Source organism: Vulpes lagopus, chromosome 10 (assembly GCF_018345385.1).
Source record: "Vulpes lagopus strain Blue_001 chromosome 10, ASM1834538v1, whole genome shotgun sequence".
NCBI lineage: Eukaryota > Metazoa > Chordata > Mammalia > Carnivora > Canidae > Vulpes > Vulpes lagopus.
The window spans coordinates 81332449-81351290 of record NC_054833.1 but is presented as its reverse complement, the minus strand read 5'-3'; the positions used below and the strand labels follow the sequence as shown (position 1 = coordinate 81351290).

The window sequence follows — 18842 nt, the reverse complement described above, 5'->3', positions numbered from 1 at the left end:
ATGCCACCGTGAAGGAGACACCTGTCCTCAGCTTGCAGCCTCACTGCTGAACCCAGGGTGGGCCTGCCTGCATTTTATGGGGGGCACTGGACCCAGAAGCATTGCCAGCTCCATATACAGGGTCCGCGGGGATGTGCACAAGCAGCAGCCCACAGCGATGCCACTTGGCAGAGGCTGGGAGGACAGCCCTAGGTGGGACGTCCGCTCCCTTTCTCTGTATTCCTGGACTTTGGAGGCCGGGCTGGCCTGCTGTGGACAAAGTCCTCAGGGTTCCTGAGTCAGCCCAGGAGAGTGGAGGCCCCTGGATGGTGACTGAACATCCTGCCCATGAAGGCTTGTGATAAGCGATGAGCTGGAAACGTAAGAGATGCCCTTGTTTTTACCACCCTGGGTTGGTGAAGCACGTGTGCGCACTACAGAACACATCTGTTTTACCCTCTGTCACCAGCGACCACAACTGTCCACATTAACAAGTAACACACACGAGATTTCTTTTCTATTGCAGACTGTCTTTGAAATTAGTAACGATTGTACACCCACGCAGGACATGCCATAGATGACAAAGCTCTTACCCATTCGTGCTGGTCTCTGAGCCTCACACCAACCCTGTGAGGGAGGGAGGGCACATGGATCCTTCCTAGGAAAGTGAGACTCAGAGAGGGACAGTGGCTTGCCCATGGTCATCAACGAGTCAACATGTCCTGGCCCTGCCCCTGTTGTGGGGACCCCACACTGCCTGCCAGGGAAGCCCAAACCCAGGTCCCCGCCTGCTCACAACAGCATCAGGACCACGATGGCAATGACCATGAGGACTCCAGCCAGGATGCAGAGCCCCAGGAAGACAATGTCACTGGTGTCCTGGGCCACCATAGTCACGGGGCCCTCTAGTGCATCCACCTCATCCCTGGGAGGCGCTTCCTGAAGATGCTCTGCTGTGGCAGCATAGGGCCCAAGCCAGTCGGAGCCGGACAGCAGGTGGACAGAAGCCTCCTTGCGCCGTGGCTCACAGCGGACTTCGTACTCATGGATGTCCTCCTGCCCACCGGCCGAGAAGTCGATGTACAGCACACTGACGATCACGGAGGTGTTGTTCCTCCTCTGTGGGGGTCACAGGGCTCTCACTTACACCTGAAGGGGCCAGGGCTGAGCCTGTTCCCCTAGATTTGTGGGGACTCTGTGCCGAAAGGGCAGAACCACAGGAGCCTGGGTTCTAGTCCCTGCTTGCACACTGACTCCCTTCCTGCTCGGAACCTCAGTGTCCCCACCTGTAAAAGAGACACTATGGGGATGTCTAGAAGTACAAGATCAGATTTAATGGGTCAGTGCTTGATCTGGCTTCAAAGAGGAGGCATCTCCGAAAGATAGTAACCGACCCATTTGCCACATTCCAGGCCCTGTTTCAAGTGCATTATCTCATTTAATTCTCACTATGACCCTCTTCTTATTGTTACCATTAATATCCCCATTTCACAGATGAGGAAACTGAGGCCCGGAAGTTAAATTCTTTGTCTGAGGTCACACGACACACAAGTGACAGGTAACATGCGCTCACCCAGATCCACCCAGTTCTTGACTGTGCTCTTAGCCACCAAGCCTCTCTCAAACCAGAGTAGACGTTAAGTAGACTTAAGTAGAACCAAAGCAGACTCTAAAGCATCTAATTCAGTCTCCCTTCCTTGGCAATTTACAGATGTGACTACTAAAGCCCAGCAAAGGCAGTAACTTGCCCAGAGCTAGGTCCAGAAGCCAAAAGTTGCCTGCCTCCCAGTTAGAAGCTCATATCCCTGCCTATGTGACCTTCTTTCTGGAATATTTTCTCCCAATTATGCTTGCGGTCATTATGTGTCCCTGTTGTTGAGTCCCTGGCCGTGCTAGTGGCACCACCCAGGGTTAGGAAGAGCCACTGAGGAATGAAATGTGGGGGGCCTGGCTACTGCTGCCCTCCCTACCCCTATAGACAAGGGAGGCAGGAGTCAAGCTGCCCTGAAGATGGTGGGGGTGTTTGGGCCAGGACCTGAGGGGCAGCATTTTGATGGGCAGTCTGGTGTGGCCTGGGACAGGGGACTGCAGTGGGGCAGGGCAGTGGGGCAGGGCTACTCCCCCCACCTGCCCTAAGTCTGCAGCAGCTGTTAAACCCCTTGGGCTGCCCAACTGCCCATGTCCAGTGGTGGCACCTCTGAGATGAAGCTTCTGGATGTGGAAGCTGTCTAATACAGAGCAAGCAGGCAGGACCAGTAGAAAGCTGCCATCACTGGACATGGGGTGACCCCTCTGGGGAAAGGGAGTTACAAAGGGGCCTCCTTCCAAAAGGCTCTGATTCCATATCCTCAGAGGAGGCTTTTGCATTTGTGCCCTCAACCTATCTGCCACCACACCCTGGTGTCCTGGGTTTTCATGGTACAGAATTGGAATGCCGGGCAAAGAAACACAAGACCTGTGAGTGGAAGGGGACGCAGTAAAGTGAATCCACGTGATAAAGAAGGGAGGAAAAAAAATTACATAAGATAGGGGTGTAGGGAAGTTTTAGGGGTTTTCGATGAGTGAGAAACTTGAAGGGGAAAAACCAGCCACTCGAGATGTGGTTGTTGGCGGTTATGAAATCAAGTCTCCAGTGTTTTTTAAGAGATGTGCCAGAAAGGTTGTCATTGCCTTTGGCTGTTTGAGCTGCGCATCTTTGAGAGCAACTCAGGACAGACCCTGGTCTTCATAGGTCTAGGACTTATAAGGGTGACACTGGGAATCCAGGAGTCCATGGTTCTCAGCTTTTTGTTTCCATGATATTGGCCCCCAGATTCTATGATTCTGTGGCTCCAAGTTATGGTAGTGGTTCCATGGCTCAGCCTCTGAGTTATTATGATATCTTCTTCTCCATTTCATGGTTCCCTGCCTCTGGGATTCTCTGTCACCATGTTTTCATGACTCTGTGGAATGTCCAAAGAAAATCCCTGGGGGATTTAGGGCATGGAATCGGGGTGAGGGCAGATCATCTTGGCAGTTGAAACTGCCCCTACTTCTCTCCTCAGGTCAAAAGGACAGAGGTTGCCAGAACCTGGGCAAGTGGAGGCATAGGCCAGTGGGCCCTAGGGGGACATTTGGCTAATGTGGGAGGGCAGGGTGGTACAGTTTGCTGGAAAGTATGTGATTTCTGCCAAGCCAGTCTGGCACATCCCCAAATACCAAGGCTGGGGTAGAGGGTCTCCCTGGAGGTTGGGGGGGGGTCCTCTTCTTTCCCCTTTAACTTGTCCCTAAGAATGCAACATCTGAGGTGCTTGGGCCACTCTGAGGGCCCCAAACCTGGAGTCAAGGCCTCAAAAATATACAGATAGTGGAAAAAATTCATTTGTAAGCCTCGCTGCCTTTGGAGGGAAGTGGATCCTGTCACTTGAAAGGCCCTTTTGTTCTGTGGAGCCCAGGGACCATTTGGATCACAGGTTGGGGAGGGGGCAGCAGGAGGCAGCAGGGCTCCAACAGCTCTGCATGTTAAAGGGGTGAGGCCCAGGTAGTGGGGAGTTCCCAGGAGAAGGGAAGGCCTCCAAGGATGGTCAGGGTCAGGGCTTTGCAGGAGGAGTCTTCAATAGAGGCTTTTGGGGTGGAAGCCTTGGGGGCTCAGGTGGCTAAGCGTCTGACTCTTGATTTAAGCTCAGGTCATGATTTCAGGGCTGTGGGATCGAGCCCTATGTCGGGCCCTACACTTAGCGTAGGATCCGCTTGTGATTCTCTCTCCCTGTCCCTCTGCCCCTCCTGCTTGTGTTCTCTCTCTCTCTCATAACTAAATCAATATTTTTTAAAAGATTTTATTTATTGATTGATGAGACTCATACACACAGAGGCAGAGACACAGGCAGAGGGAGGAGCAGGCTCCATGCAGGGGGCCCAATGTGGGACTTGATTCCAGGACTCCAGGATCACGCCCTGAACCAAAGTCAGACACTCAACCACTGAGCCACCCAGACATCCCTCATAAGTAAGTTAATCTTTAAAAACATAGGGGCTTTTTAGTTGTCATTGGGTTATACAGCAGGGCCCCCTTCTCTGTCTCCCATTTGAGTTCTTCCTCACGTTCACTCTGCTCAAGTTTGTTGCGTTCTGTGTCCAGACTTGTGGGGTCACCGAGCCAAAAAGAGAAGGAGTCAGACCCCCTACCCTGGGCCTGCCCTCCCCCAGCCCAGCCCCTACCTGAGACTCGGTGCCGCAGGTGTCAAAGCGGGCCTGGATCCTGAAGGAACTGCCCGCTTCCTGGGCGGCACAGCTGCGGCTGCCCAGGTACACCTTGGTCCGCTCCAGCGGCGCCAGCGCCTGTGCAGAGATCAGGATCTGGAAGTCTGTGCGGGAGCAGCTCACGTTCACGGGTAAGACTAGGAACGGAGGGAAGGAGGGAGGGGCTGGAGGCCTTAGGGGCAGGAGGTCTGTCCTCACCACCCCGAGACCCCACTGAAAGGGAGGCCTAGAGTGGGGAGATGCCTATGCAGCCCGATGGGGGTGTTTCGCGTGTGTTATCGCATTTAACTGCATCAGACATGAGCTCCCCAGGGCAGGCACCAGGCCTTCTCATGTCCTCGAAGCCCAGCACTCATAGCAGGTGCTGTGAATGTTGAATGAATGAATAAATATTCTTAATCACAAGAAGAGCTACTATTTGCTCATCTCTTTGCCGTGTGCCTGGCAATTCATTCAACCATTTAACAAATATTTCTTGATGGCCTACTATGTGCAGGCACTATTTCAAGCACTGCAGAAATATAAATGGAAAAAAAAGAAAAGAAAATCCAACAACCCAAACTTTCTGCCTCCTTGGAGCTTACATTCTAGTTGGGTAGGGGGGCAATCACTATGTAAAATGAAAGACCGGTCACAGTGGGCTGCAGGAAAATCAAGCAAAGAAGACAAGGAAAGCAGAGCTCGTGTGTGGGGATGGAGGCAGAAATGCAGTGTTCCAGAGGGCGGAGAAGGAAGCCTCACTCTCTACGCATGATGACACTGTGAGGTGGACACAACTAAAACCCATTTTAGTTTTGGAAACTGAAGCTCTGAGAGGTGAAGTTGTTGGCAGTAGTTGAGTTGGGATTTTAACCATTATTGAGTCTATAGGATTGAGTCTACGGGTGATCCCTCCACCCCATGTGGTGGGCCCTGCTGCCCTCCAGGCCAAGATGCGTGACTTTCTGTGCCTGGGTGTATCCCAGCATGCATGTGCCTGTGTGCATGTGCATGTGTGTGTGTGTGTTTGTGTGCATATGGGGGCAGTGCCTGCCGGGGTGGGGGTCGTGGAGGGGAGAAGGGGTGGCTGGTGGCAGGAAAGGGAAGAGCTGGCAGGAGGAGGCCTGAACTCTCAGCCCATCTCTGGGAAATGCCTCAGACATGTTTCAGCCTCTGGTGTCTGGGCAGCCGGGGATTTACGGGCCTGCCATCTCCCACGATGATCTTCAGTGGCGCTGAACTGTGTGTCACCCCTGATGGATGCTGAGGTTGTCCTCCGGCCAGGAGGCCGCCTGCTGCCTGTGCCACAGCTGGAGCCTCGCCCAGCACGAGTGCCCCTGTCTGACCCTGGGCTCCCACGGGGATCTGGGGAGGGGGTGAGGTGGGGGCTCCTGCCCAGGAACACAGTCGGGTTTAGAGCTGCCCACCTTCAGTCTCTGTAGGCACCAGAAGGAGAAGGGGCTTGTCCAAGATCCCACAGGGCTGGAAGAGGACCCAGACCCGGAAACAAGATGATCAGAACCAAAGGGGACCTCAAAGATGCCTCAGTCAGTGTCCTCATTTTACTGAGACCCTCAAAGAAGAAACAACCTGCCAGCTAACTGAGGCAGAGCCTGTGGCACCCGGGTCCCTGGAGTGAAGCCCTAGTGAGGTTGCTCTAGCAAGGGACAGCTCCCCTTAGCCCCAGGTTACAGATGGAGCCAACTGAGGCCCTGGAGGGCAGGTCTGACCAGGTGGCCTCACTGCCACTAGCTTGCAGTGGCTCTGTTGTGTCCTGCCCCTTCACCACTTGCATATAGGGTAGGGACGGAGGGAAGATGTTTTGAATGCAGACCAGGCCTGAGACACGTGAGCGAGAGAAATCCACCTGCAGCCGAGGCAAGGATGTCCCCGGAGTCGGGCACTGGGACACGTGCCCTCATTCCATCTGCATGACTGCCTACAAGGGCATTCATCAGCCCCTTGTACAGATGAGGCCACTGGGTGACCAGTAAATGGCAGCATTTGGATGTGGCCTGGTCTGTCTGTGCTCAGCCCTGGCTTCCTCCCCACTGGGCTCTGTTGGGCCACCAAGATGGTAGACACGGGTTCTCATCTTGGCCAGGCCCCTGCTGCCCACATGACCTTGGTGAGGTGTTTCTCTCTCTACCTCCCTTTCCACACCTGCACAGCAAGAAGCTTTCACCTGCTCAGGCAAAAATGGGTCCAGAGCATAGGCTTTCCTGGGCCTGTGGGTGAGGGAAGGGTGACGAACAGAGGGGAGAGAAGGTGGAGGCTGCTGGCCGGCCAATCTAACAGGTACTAAGGAACCTGGGAAAGCTTCTTCACCTGTCGCTGTAGCTAGGCGTGGCCACCTGACCAAGTTCAAACTCATGAGACCAAGAAGTCTTTTTCTGAAAATGCTTTTGCTTTCCTCATAATAGGACATTTGTAGCTGGCATCTCCCCTACCCTCTCCCAGCCTTGAACATGGACATGATGATGTCTGGAGTTGTAGCAGCCGTGTTGCAATCAAGAGGCCATCAGAATCCCAGAGTTACCAGCTGAGACAGTGTTAAGTCTCTGAACCAACAAAGCAGCTCCTCAGCTCTAGACCTCTCGTGATGCGAGGAAAACAAAAGCCATTTGTTTAAGCCGCTGTCGGTCAGGATTTATGACCGATACAAGCAAAGCCGGTCAGCGTCTCCATGGTTATACCAATTGTTTATCATAAGTGATATGGACATATTGTGTGTACTGCCCCTGGAAACATGGGATGAACCACAGCATGAGAGAGGCCAGGGTCTCAAGGGGGAAGGAGACAGATGAGGGGGAATTAGGGAATGTGGAGCTGGAGGCTAGAAAGGCAGGGCTCTGCAGTCATGGAAATTAGCACGGTCCACATTGGCAGGGTCTCCAAGGTCCCAGAGCAGCAGCCACCCCAGAAGAGATTGGAGGAGCCAAGTGGTGGGATAGAGGGAGCAAGGTGCAGAGGAACCCAGCCTTGTCCCTCCACCCTATCAGCACCACCCACACCCTCACCCCCAGCTGACCTCCAATGTAGGCCACAGAGAAGCCCCTTCGGGCAGTGCTGCGGTCCGTGTGCAGCAGAAGCAGAAGCTGGTTTTGGTTCGAGGTGACTGGTGCTGGCAGGTGGTGTCCACACCAACTGCCCAATAGGGGTGCCTCCTCGCTGGCCCCATCAAAGGCTGACAGATGGTCGAAGTCACAGGTCCTGGTCAGGCTATTGGGACCCTCCAGATCCAGGTCCAGGAAGAACACCTTGACCCGATAGCCAGGAGGCAGGCGGATGGTCCAGTGGCAGTGGATGTTGTTAGGGTAGGAGTCGGGATACTGTGGGCTGGAGAAGTTACCCCGCACAGCCGTGTACACCTCCTGGCATTCTCCTGGATTGGGGAGAGGGAAGGGGTCGAAGAACAATGATGACGAGTGTAGAGACTGTCACCCTCTGCTGCACGGCTTGGGCAGTGGGCACCGTAAAGGTCCTGAAACCACCCTGGCAGGTGGTGGGCACCATGGTCGGCAAATCAGACAACTGATGCCAAAGCCTGCTTTAAATCAAAACTAACTGAAGACTAGGACTCTCATTCCCATCGGCAGTCCACTTCACGAGTGCTAGTCTGTTAGGAATTCAACAACAAGACCTAATACTTGTCCCCAGAGTTGAGTTCAACATTAGACTTGATGGACAATGTGGCTCATGACATGACCTTGCTCATTTTCTCACTGCCCCTCATCCAGCTCTATCTTTCAGTCTCACCAACACCTAGCATTGGAGCACTGAACCCTCTCTGCCTGCCTCCCCGCCTTCATGCATACTGAGCTCTCGGTATCATCGAATACCCTTCCCTCCCTCTGCCTCTGGCTAACTCCTTCAAAGCACTACTCAATTCTCTCCTCCTCCAGGAAGTCATCCATGATCCTTACTGTTAACACCGATCACAGTGGCTTGTCCTTGTCTATTTCCTCCTCTATCTCCTCCACCGTCTAGTTCATTTCACTGTCAAGGGTTCATTCATTTGGGCAAACATTAATCGAATCTCTTCTATGTGACAGATACAGAGACAAATCCACAGGAAGTCACAGCTGGGGGGAGGGGGATCAACGTGCGAATCACAGGCATAAAGGATAAATGTTAGATCATTGCTGCAAAAAAACCTCCAAAAGGAATTGAAAGAAAGGACTAATTCTGAGTCAATCAGGAAGACTTCCCAGAGGAGGTGACATGCTTCTGCCTTGGCACTGGCCAGGCAGGGCATGCACAGCATGCACAGAGGACTCCAGGGATGTCCCCAGCCCCTTCTACCTGAGAAGTAGTAGGCCTTGAAGCCCCGGCCTCCGATGTTAAAGTCGGACTTGAAGATCACCTGCAGCTCGTGGCCCAGTGACACAAGAGTGGGGGGCCTGGTGCTGCCACAGTAGTGGTGCCCGTGGGCAGGGACTGACCCCTCAAGCACGGCCACGTAGTCATAGGTGCACTCCTCATTGCCCTCCAGCTGGAAGTCCACGAACACCAGCTTGACAGTGGCAGCGCCAGAGGCCCGGATCACCCAGTGGCACTCCATGTTGTTAGGGTAGTTGTCAGGGTACTCAGGGCTGGTGAGGACCCCCGAAAGGCCCGTCAGGACGCCACCACACACATCTGCAAAGAAGCCCTCCTGAACTGACCTTTCTCCTTACCCATGGCCCTCCAAGCCTCCTCCCTTGGGAACCGGATGCCCCCCAACATGCCATTTGGATGGGTATCTCATCACCATCCACTGAGTGCTTGCTAGGTGGCAGGCACAGGCCTGGCACTTGGCATCGAGGCCATCTTTTGACACCATTACCGTCACCCTAGGGGAACGCATAGTGGTTCTCCCCCATTTTATGGTTGTGAAAATTGAGGCACAGGGAAGGTGAGTAACTTACCTGGGCGGGGGCGGGGGGGGGGGTCATCCAGAAAGATCCTGAGACAGGGTGTGAGCACAAGGAGTTCATTTGAGAGATATAGGCCAGCAAAGGGCACTGTCAGGCCTGCTGCCGAGCCCTGCTGGGGAACCCTGGGGAATGGCATCAGGCACACACTTCAGAGTTATGTCCCCCGAGACAAAGGGAGCTGAGGCATTTGTACAGCAACTCCAGCAAGTCCAGGCCGAGGGCTGCTGGGGATAGAGGGGACCCACTGAGACTTTAGAAGAGGGCTTCCACTAGGGATGTAGAGGCTGGCAGGAGCCGCTGAAGGGATGAGGCCCCGGGAACACGGGCAGGGCCCTGACGGCATGCCACCCGGATGATAACGGATGCAGGGCCTGGGCACTCAACCGTGGGGTTCTCACTGTCCCCTCCTACCAGGCCCGTGGGGCACAGAGGCTGGGGTGCCGAGTTTGGGAATGTTCTCAAACTTTCCTAACAGAAGAAACTGAGGCTTGGAGAGAGGATCTGGTGAAGTGGAGATGGGTGTGAAGTCTGAAGACATGTGTCCTCTCAGCTGTCTCCTATTAGGGGTGTGACCCTGGGCAAGTGACCCAGGCTCCCTGAGCCTCGAGGGAATATTAGAGGTCAGAACCTGCCCAGCCAGATCTACCAGGGGCAGGCTCACGAGGAGTCTCAGAGGCTGGCGAGAAGAGGTGGGTGATGATGAACACCCTGACCAGCTGGAGGCCCCAGCAGAGAGGGGCACACTGCTATTCCCCAAACTCCAGAATCTCGCCCCAGGGATTGGCCTTTGTGAGCAGAGTGCTGCTCTGGCCGTGTTTTTCACACTCGGCCGTGTCATTTTGAGAAGGCACACTCCTTCTCTACTGGCAACTTTCTTGTTTGTGAAATAAGAGGGCAGGTTTTGACAGCCTGTGAGATCCTTTTCCATGTGAACACCCTTAGCAGAGGCTTTCAGACTGTGCTCTGGAGCTTCGCAGCAGCCCCCGGGGCATCTATCTGCCCGCATGTGGGGCAACTTTCATTCCTGTGTTGTATCCAAGCTCTCTACGGTGCCCTGAAAGACAGCGTCCACAGTCACAGGTCATATGTGTAAATGTCACTCATTGGAGGCCATCCGTATTGACTTCTGTTTTCCGTGATTGGCTTATAATAAGTAAATGCTAAAAATACGAACTTAGAAAATACAGTAAATGCCTACCAATAAAAATACTGTCTTTATCTCTTTTATATAGAAGGGATTATCGTGAGGTTCCACGTGTTTTAATGGTACTCCTGTTTTTAAAAATGTTGGAAAAGATCGCTTATGGTATTATGACTTGGATATGCTAACATTTTAAAAAACTAAGTCTAAAATTCCAAAACTACAATGCAATTAGCCTGTGATTCTTGTGTTTCGGCATGCTACAGTTCTGTGCCTCCCAGGCCAGCTCGGGGAGTGGTGTCCTACCTGAGGCACACCTCCCCATTGTTGTCTGGGGACCCTGGGTGCCAGGAGCCTCTGTGGCTGTCTGTCGCTGGAGCTGACGTGAGTATGGCCTTGGGCTTAGGTCTGGGGAGAAGGGAGGAGGTCTGAGTATATGAGAGGCCTGGAGGCAGAAGGAATGAGTCAAGAAGAAAGGCAAGCCTAGAAAGGGCTCTGCTCCTCTCGCTAAACTAAGGGGCCTGCTTCTAGGCTGAGAGAGGGAGGGTTAGGTTATATCACACCAAGCGTAAGAGGGGTTAGGAAAGGCTTGAGGAGGGAGGACGTCACCCGCTCCACACAGATGGCCCTCGTGCATCTCCTAATCCAGAGGACTTGGGGTCCCTGAACCTGCGAAGTGATGGGGTGCTGCAGAGGGGCAGGCAGCAGTGGCAGCATGATGTCCTCTCCTTTGTCCTGGTGCTATGGCATGGGATAAGGACAATAGAAGGGTGCCTGTGTGGCTCAGGTGGTTAATCACCTGCCTCGGCTCAGGGTTCATGATCCTGAAGTCCTGGGATCGAGCTCAGGGAAGAGTCTGCTTCTCCCTATGCCCCTCCCCCCGCTTGTGCTCTCTCTCTTCTCTCTCTCAAATAAATAAATAAAATCTTTTTTAAAAAAAGAAGAAGGATGATAGTGAGCACAAGAGGCCTTGCTCCTGCATACAGTGAGACCCTCCCAGGGCTCCCAGGACCACTGCCGTGAAGGTGGGGACCCACAGCCACCATGACCACAGCTGGAAGCTGCCTTTGCCCCTGAGCTGCAACAGCAGGGTCACCCCGTCTCACCCCACCCACTGCTCTCCTCCCCACCCCCGACCTCCACAGGGCTCCCCTCTTCCCTGCCCGGGCCTCCTTGCCTTTCTGGTAGCCGGCAGAAAAGCCACGGCTGGCCACGTGCTTGTCTGAGTGGAAGACGACAGACATGACATGCCAGGAGGAGGTGAAGGGCGGTGGGGGCACCTGGCCACAGAACCTCCCCAGCAGGCTGCCCTTGTCCCCGGACGCCCCGTTGTAGACCTCCAGGTAGTCGAAGCCACAGGAGTCGTGGTACTCCAGGTCAAAGGCGTGGAAGGTGAGCAGCACCGAGGAGCCCTCGGCCACCACGATGAGCCAGTTGCACTCCGTGTTGTAAGGGTAGAGCCTGGGGAAGTTGGGGCTGGAGAAGTTTCCGGAAGGTGCCGAGAGCACGCCCCCACATTTGACACCTGGGGCAAGAGGGAAGAATGGCTCAGTCAGTGCTGGGGTCCTGGGCGGTGGGCCCAGCCGCGAGGCTGGGTCTTCGGAATGGGTGGGGGAACATGAGGCCATGACCCTACACACAAATTCCTTTACGCATGTTTGCTCCTTCATCTGCTTAATCCTCAAATACTTTTACCAAGCACTCTTTTATTCACTCAACAAATACTGTCTGAGTGCTAGGCAATGTTCTAGGTGCCGGGGTTTCAGCTGGAGCAGAACAGACAACAATTCTTGCCTTCGTGGAATTTCCTGTGTGGTTCTGACGGGGAACACATGATAAACACAAGAAGTAAAATACAGAGCATACTGAATAGTGATTAGTGCTACGGAGAAAAGTAAAGCAGGGAAAGGAGACAGAAACGTTGGGGCGAACCTATAATTTTAGATAAAACGGTACTATATGCCAGCCCCTGGGCATGTGCGGTAGGGAATTTAAAAATAACAAATGAGCCACCTGGGTGGCCCAGCGGCTGAGTGTGCCTTCGGCTCACGTGAGCCCAGGGTCCTGGGATCAAGTCCTGCATTGGGCTCCCCGCAGGGAGCCTGCTTCTCCCTCTGCCTGTGTCTCTGCCTCTCTCTCTCTGTGTCTCTCATGAATAAATAAAAATTTAAAAATCTTTTTAAAAAATTACAAATGAAAAAAAATTACAAATGATAATACCTCCACCCTCAGTGAAAATGTACACAGCCTACTGCAATGGTACAAGGACATTCTTATATGCACATACTTGCTTATATTTTAAAAAAGAAAACAATGTGAAGGAAACTAATAAAAATGATTGTCAGGGAAAGGAGTAAACAGAGGGAGGAAAACAGGCATGAAGCTAGACCTCTTTCAATGTTGCCTGTTTTATAATTTAGACTTCATAATCATCCTTTTAATATAATTTTTAAATTAGCCAAAAAAAAATTTTAAGTAACCCTTAAATATCCCAAACTGAAACAAATAAACATAACTATGTATTGAGTTGGAGGTGTATTCACATGGTGAAAAATGATTTCAAATGACTTGGAAATACACTTTTTTGACCGTCCCTTCCCAGTGGGATATATGCCCAGGACAAAATGAAGCACAAAGAAATCTGAAACTTGACTCAGGAGGCTTACTGTTTGTAATCACAGTCAACAGCGCTATTTTACAGTATTTTATGAACCGGAATAAAGCACGTATGTTCATGTCCACAGAAGCTAAGATGTTCCGTGTAAGAGGAGAGCGATACAACCGTAAAATTAAAAAAGAGAACACTTGTGATCCTTGATTTGAATTGAAAACAGTATGAATTTAAGGTTTATTCTTATCTCTAAAAAAGAATGAATTTCCGCGCTCTCTTCACTGAAAAGGCCAAAAAGCATGTACCGGGCCCGTGCTGACTCAGCAGGGCCCCTCCGTGGGGAGCGCGCTGTGGAACGGGGGTGGCGGTCCGCTGTGCCATAGCGCTGCAGCCACACGGGGCCCTGGGGGCCCAAAGGACGGAGGCTAATCTTGCTGAGCCACACTGCTAGGGGAGGGACAAAATCCACAGGGAAGGTGATGTTTGAGTATGACCAGGAGGGATGAAGATTGTTAGTTGGCGACAATTTGAGGGGAGCAAATGGCCCAAACTCACAGGCACTTTGCCTCCCTGAGCCTCGGTCACGCATCCGTGAAATGGGGTGGCTGTGAGCGCCGAGGAGACAAAGCTTCTCCAAGGGCTGCGGATACACACCCGGTTCAGGTGTGCCAGGGCGGGAATCCCCTCTGACTTATGCCTTGATGGCAAGGGGCCGTTCCGTCCCCTGCCTGTCCTTGTCTTTCCCCCAGCCCTGCCCACAGGACAGGAAAAGCCTTGGAATGTTGGAGCAGGACTCCTGTGGCCAAGGAGGCCCTGGGTGCTGGCACAGGCAGAGGCCTTGTCCTCCGGGACTCAGCCCGACGACTTGAAGCCTAGGGTCACCCTGGGGCCTCTAAAACCTTGGAGGCTGGAAAATGAGAGCAGCTAGCCTCTGTTCTCTAGGGGAACTAGAGGAAGGAGCAAGACACCTGGGTACGCAGCCCACCTCTGCCACCGACCAGGTGACTGGCATGTCACCTCTCCTTCTTCGAGCCCCACTTGAGCCTGCAGGAAACCCAGGCACTGAGGGCTGTTTGTGGAGCCCCACGACGTGCTCGCCCCTTGGCAACCAGTGAAGTGATACTGCTTTAGAGACAGGCCCATAACACAACAGGGCTGGGACAGCGCAAAGCAACCTGGGACCAGGATGCTGGCTCAGGGTTCTGGGAGCTCCAAGGAGGGAGCATCTGAGGCTGATGAAAGGATGTGGAAGGCTTCCTGGAGGAGGTGGTGCTTGACTGGGGTTTGATAGATGGGCCAGATATTCTCAAAAAGCAAAAGAGGAAACGGGACCTTTCAGAGAGAGGGTACCCTGGGGCAAGAGCTCTGAGGCCGAGGCATCTCCAGGAGGGGGTATGAGGCTCTGCTAGAGCACTGGATGCCAAAGGGACACGGGGAACCGAGGCTGGATATTATTCAGAGATTGGGGCCAACCCTGGGAGACACTGAAGGCCATTTTAAGGAACTTGGGATTTTACCTGGCTGGCAGTGGGGACGTACAGCAGGCTCTTGGGAGGGGAAAAAAATCCTCCCCCCAGCAATAAACCTTGCGTTGTTTTTTGAGCCAGTCGTTTAGCCCTTGGTAACTATGCCTTCTTGCACAGGTTACTTAACCTCCTTCTGCCTCAGTTTCTTCATCTATAAAATGGAGGACTCATCCCCACCCTGGAGTTTGTCGTGAAGATTAAATGCAATCCTATTTGTAAAGCATCCAGCACAGAGCAGGGGCGCTGCAAACACTGTCTTCCACCATCTCAGAAACAAATGCACCCTCGACTCAGCCGGCTCCCACCTCAAAGGCCTCCTGCTTTCTGGCCTCCTGCACGGAACCCTCTTGAGACCCTGGCAGCCCCCCATGCCCTGGCCTGGCCACCCTCCACCCCTCCCAGATCCTGCCTGTCCTTGGCAGTGCCTACCTTTCATGGCTCGGGCCCTGGGGCCTGGGGCCAGCAGCGCCCCTGCCAGCAGCAGACAGGACGCCAGGTCTGCCAGCATCGCCTCACCGGGGCCCCCACGGGTCTGCAGAAATCGGGGTAGGTTGGGATCTGAGGGTCCGGAGCCGGGGAAATAGAGGGGAGTCTGAGAGGACCTCCAAGTTAATGATGGCCTGAATAATTCATCGGGCCCTCGAATTAGTAAGCTGATCCCTGGGTGCTTACTCCGTCCCGCCCGAAGGTGATGGATCTAGTGTCAGCGGGTTTACACATTCTGAGATCTGCACTGGCCGCACTGTAGCAGGAAGGGAAGTAACTTAGGGTGGGAAGGGAACCCGGTGGTGGAGAAAGGGCATGGGTTTAGGGGTCAGGCAGGTCTCACAGCCACCCTAGGTCAGCCTGAGCTGGCCGGGTGGCCTTGAACAGGTCCCCTGGACTGTGGGTCTCAGTCCTCCTCATCTGTCTAGTGGGGCCATTCAGCCCTGCCTGTAGGAAATGGCATGCGGCGACATGTGCTGCAGCCTGATGGGAGGCCCAACCCCCCCAACCGGGGAGCAGAAGGGACCCTCTAACCAGGGGGAAAGGCACATCCTTCAGACATGCCTAGATTAGCTCAGACGGGGAGCGAAGGACACTGTTGGAAGATGAAGGAAGAAGGCAGCCGGGACAACAGAACGGGAGAATTGTCTTGTACTGCTCCTAATGCGACCGCGGATCTGGGCCACGGTGTCAATTCTGGCCAAAAATATTAGATATTCCTCTTCAATGGGTCCACAAACCGTAGCTGAGCATCGGTCTGTGCCAGGCTGTGTGCTAGGAGAGAGGTGGCAAAAAGGCCCTCAAGGGCTCTGTGTCCAACAGGAAACAGGACCCATTTCCTCTGGGAGCCCTACTGGGCTCCCCTCAGCCCAGCTCTCGTGCCTCAGCTCCTTCCCTGGGAAGAGCCCGCTCTAGGATAGGGTGTCTGAGGGACACATGGCACATTCCTGCCTCCCAGTGAGGAGCCTGGGCTGTGGTTTGGCCAACGGGGTCTGAATCCTGGCTCTGTCACCCTCTGCCACTTCTGTCAGGCCACAGCAGCCTGGGAAAATGGCCCAACCTCTCTGAGGCCCAGCCTCCTGAGCACGAAGAGGAGAAAGCTAGTCACTCGTCCTTTGCCGCAAGGATGAGATGGTTCGTGGGAAGCCTTAGCCATCGCCTGGCTCCATCCTTGGGAGCAAGCACGATTTTTATTTACCTCAGAGGAACTCAGAGGGCCATCTGCCAGACCACGTGTTGCCTCCGGCCCATCTTTGCATCAGGAGGTCCCCGGGGAGCCCTTTGCTGCCAGCATGGGAGGCCACCTGGAAGGTGTTCAGCAAAGAGCTTCGGGGATGGTTAGGCCTGAGGGATTGGCTTACCTATGGGGCTTGACTGGCAGCAACAGAAACGTTCTGCCGTCCCAGGCCCTGTGAGGGGACAGGAGCTTTTATTACACCCGCTGTGTATATGAGAGAAGGTGCTGGGCCCCAGCCAGGAGCCCAACGTCGTGTGCGTGTGCCCTTCCAACGTCACAGCACACATTAGATTCCCTGTCTCATAGACGAGGAAGCTAACACCCAAAGGGTGTGAGCCTGCTGTCTTGGGTCGAGTTGCACCACAGGAAGACCCTGTGATGAGCAGTTTATCTGGGAGGTGGTCCCGGAAGCATAGGCAGGGGCGTGGGGAAGAGAGCCGAGGATGAGAAGAAGCCAGTTGAGGGCATGTTGATGAGGAGTTACCATTGTGGGAAACGGAGGCTCCAGGCCCATGAGCACCTCCGGTGGCCGTGTAGACTATGCCCACGCTGCTCCAGTGAGGGGTGAGGAATGGCCCGAGAGCGCAGGAGTTGAAGACAGAAGCTGTCTGCCTGCCTAAGAATGGTGAAAGCCATGGAGCCGGGGCCACGGTGGCATCGACTGAACCATCCGGAAGACTGTCACCATTAGTGTGATTCCACCCCGGGCCTGCTACCCCTCGAACCCCTCACCTCTGAATGTTCCTCCTTCATCTCACTCCTGAAACAGCCGTCTCTCCCACACTCCATGCAACCTCTGCTCTCTTTCCCCCACCCTTCTCCACACGCCTGGCATGCCCTTGGCCCCATCTTCTCTCTTGGGCTTAGATTCCAGGGTCAGGCATCCTGCTCTTTCATGACACCTGCTGGACAAGCCCCACGGGCCACATCGTCCCCTGCAGGTCTGGGCCTCTGAGCACAGGATCCCGGCACCACACAGCCAGCACTGACACCTGTTCAGCATCCCCGGCCTCTCCGTGTTCCCCTGGCTGGCCCTCTCTCTGACCCTCCATGAACATCATCCCAGATGGCCACCTGTCTCCCCCTGCAGATGACTTCAGCCCTCCTGCTGAGCCAAAAAGATGTAAAGCAGAAACCCCTTCATCTCTCAGCCCTTATCCTGTCTCCAGGTGCTCATGTGTCCCTGCCCTCCAGCCTCAGGGGACGGTGGTTCCACATCCTGTCTGAGGCCAATTCCCCTCCCATGCCTGGAGCCCGCCCCCCTGGCTGGTGCAGGGACCTAACCCTGCATGAGCTCCCCTCTCCCCAGGTCCCCAGCCTCTCCCACCTGGCTGCCCATCTCCCATTCCCATTTGAGGCACGCAGGCTCCCCATCATGGGGGTGGCTAGGATGCAAACGCTTCCCGAGCCTGTGTTTCCCTCCAGCTCCCACCCCTACCCATCTGTTGGCTCTCACCCCTACCCATCTTCTTGAACTTCCATACTTCTTAGCTTCACTTTCTCCCCTGCTCTCCCTCTCCTAGGGTCTGCAGGGATGTGGGTATATTGCTACCACCAAAAAAATACCCTCAGGATTTGGTCAGCAAAGAGCAAATACAGATGATGGCTTTTGGGCTGGCAACCTGTGGTAACCACCAGAGTGCTCCTTGGGCCACTCAAAAATCTTCAGCGACCCCACCCCCAAAATTGCCTCTCCCCTGGGTTTCCTATTCTAGGTGGTGGCACTACCAACTCACTGAGCTGGAAACGTAGCAGCTGCCTCAGCCTCCCTCCCCTCATCACCATGTTCTGCACTTGAGCTTGACAAGGACCTGAAGCTCTGAAGCCATGGCCACCCACACCCCCACCTGGCTCCCACCTGCCTACTTCCCTGGCTTGCTTCCTTCCCCTCCAAACTGCTCTCTGCCTCGATCTCTCCAAAACACGGACCTGACTGTGCCACCCCTCTGCTCAGCATAAAATTCCTCCCAAGTCCCCTGAGTGGCATTCATGCTTCTTCAGGACATCTCAGATGTCCTTCCTATCTTTCTTCCCCACGTCCCAGCTGCTATCATCTCTCTCACGCACTGTGCCCCTCCTTCTGTCCCATTATCCTTTGACAGACTCTTACTCATCCTTCAAAACATTGCCACTTCCTCCAGAGAGTTGTCCTGCCCCCACTCCAAGCTGGGAGAGTGCCCCCTTCCCTGGGCACACCCCTAACATGGAGGGGACCCCCTGGCTTTTCTGCAAACATCCTCTTTCTTCTTGGGCTTTCGCTCCAGTGTCCGGCACGGGGCTTAGGCCGGAGCACATCATCTCGTTGTCCCCATTCCCACTGCACACCCTCCTCCTAGCACATACTGCATGCTCAGCAGCCCCCAGTAGATTGAAAGCCTCAGGAACACACAGCTAAGAAGCATCTCTGTCGATTTGAGTCCATGCTCACCTGTGTCCAATGCATGTGCTCCCCCCACCCGTCCCCCCCGACCCACGGGAGTGGCAGGGGGGCTGGTGTTGTGATTTTGCCCAGAGCTCCTAGAACCAAGATCACGTGGGTTCAGGTTGCAACTCTGGTAGTTACTAGCTGTGTGACCCGAGACAAGTCACTTTGCCTTTCTGGGCCTCTGTTTACTCAGCTGTGAGATGAGAATGGTGGCCACCTGTCAGGTGTCATGAAGACCAGATGGGTCAAGACATGTGGAGTGTGAAGAAGACTGCCAGCACTCAGCTCTCTCTTCCCATG

General features: G+C 54.2%; 1 protein-coding gene across 1 annotated transcript; it reads right to left on the bottom strand.

Annotated features, from left to right (window-relative positions):
- Window positions 1-771: 771 nt before the first annotated feature.
- On the bottom strand, window positions 772-14902 carry CDCP2 (CUB domain containing protein 2). Its single transcript, XM_041770068.1, has 6 exons — window positions 14824-14902; window positions 11435-11782; window positions 8503-8838; window positions 7229-7582; window positions 4177-4355; window positions 772-1098 (listed from the first exon to the last, which is right to left on the bottom strand). Exons 1-6 carry the CDS (start codon window positions 14900-14902, stop codon window positions 772-774), a joined length of 1623 nt encoding a protein of 540 aa, XP_041626002.1.
- Between the last annotated feature and the right edge of the window lie 3940 nt (window positions 14903-18842).

Bases quoted from the DNA above. Each gene is read 5' to 3' on its own strand.
- CDCP2 (XM_041770068.1), bottom strand. From the start codon at position 14,902: ATGCTGGCAGACCTGGCGTCCTGTCTGCTGCTGGCAGGGGCGCTGCTG. The intron at 8,839-11,434 runs GCAAGGAGGCCC...GCTTCTTTGCAG, and splicing joins TTCTGCCGGCTACCAGAAAG to ATGTGTGTGGTGGCGTCCTG. The intron at 4,356-7,228 runs GTCAGCTGGGGG...CTCCGTTCCTAG, and splicing joins CTCTGTGGCCTACATTGGAG to TCTTACCCGTGAACGTGAGC.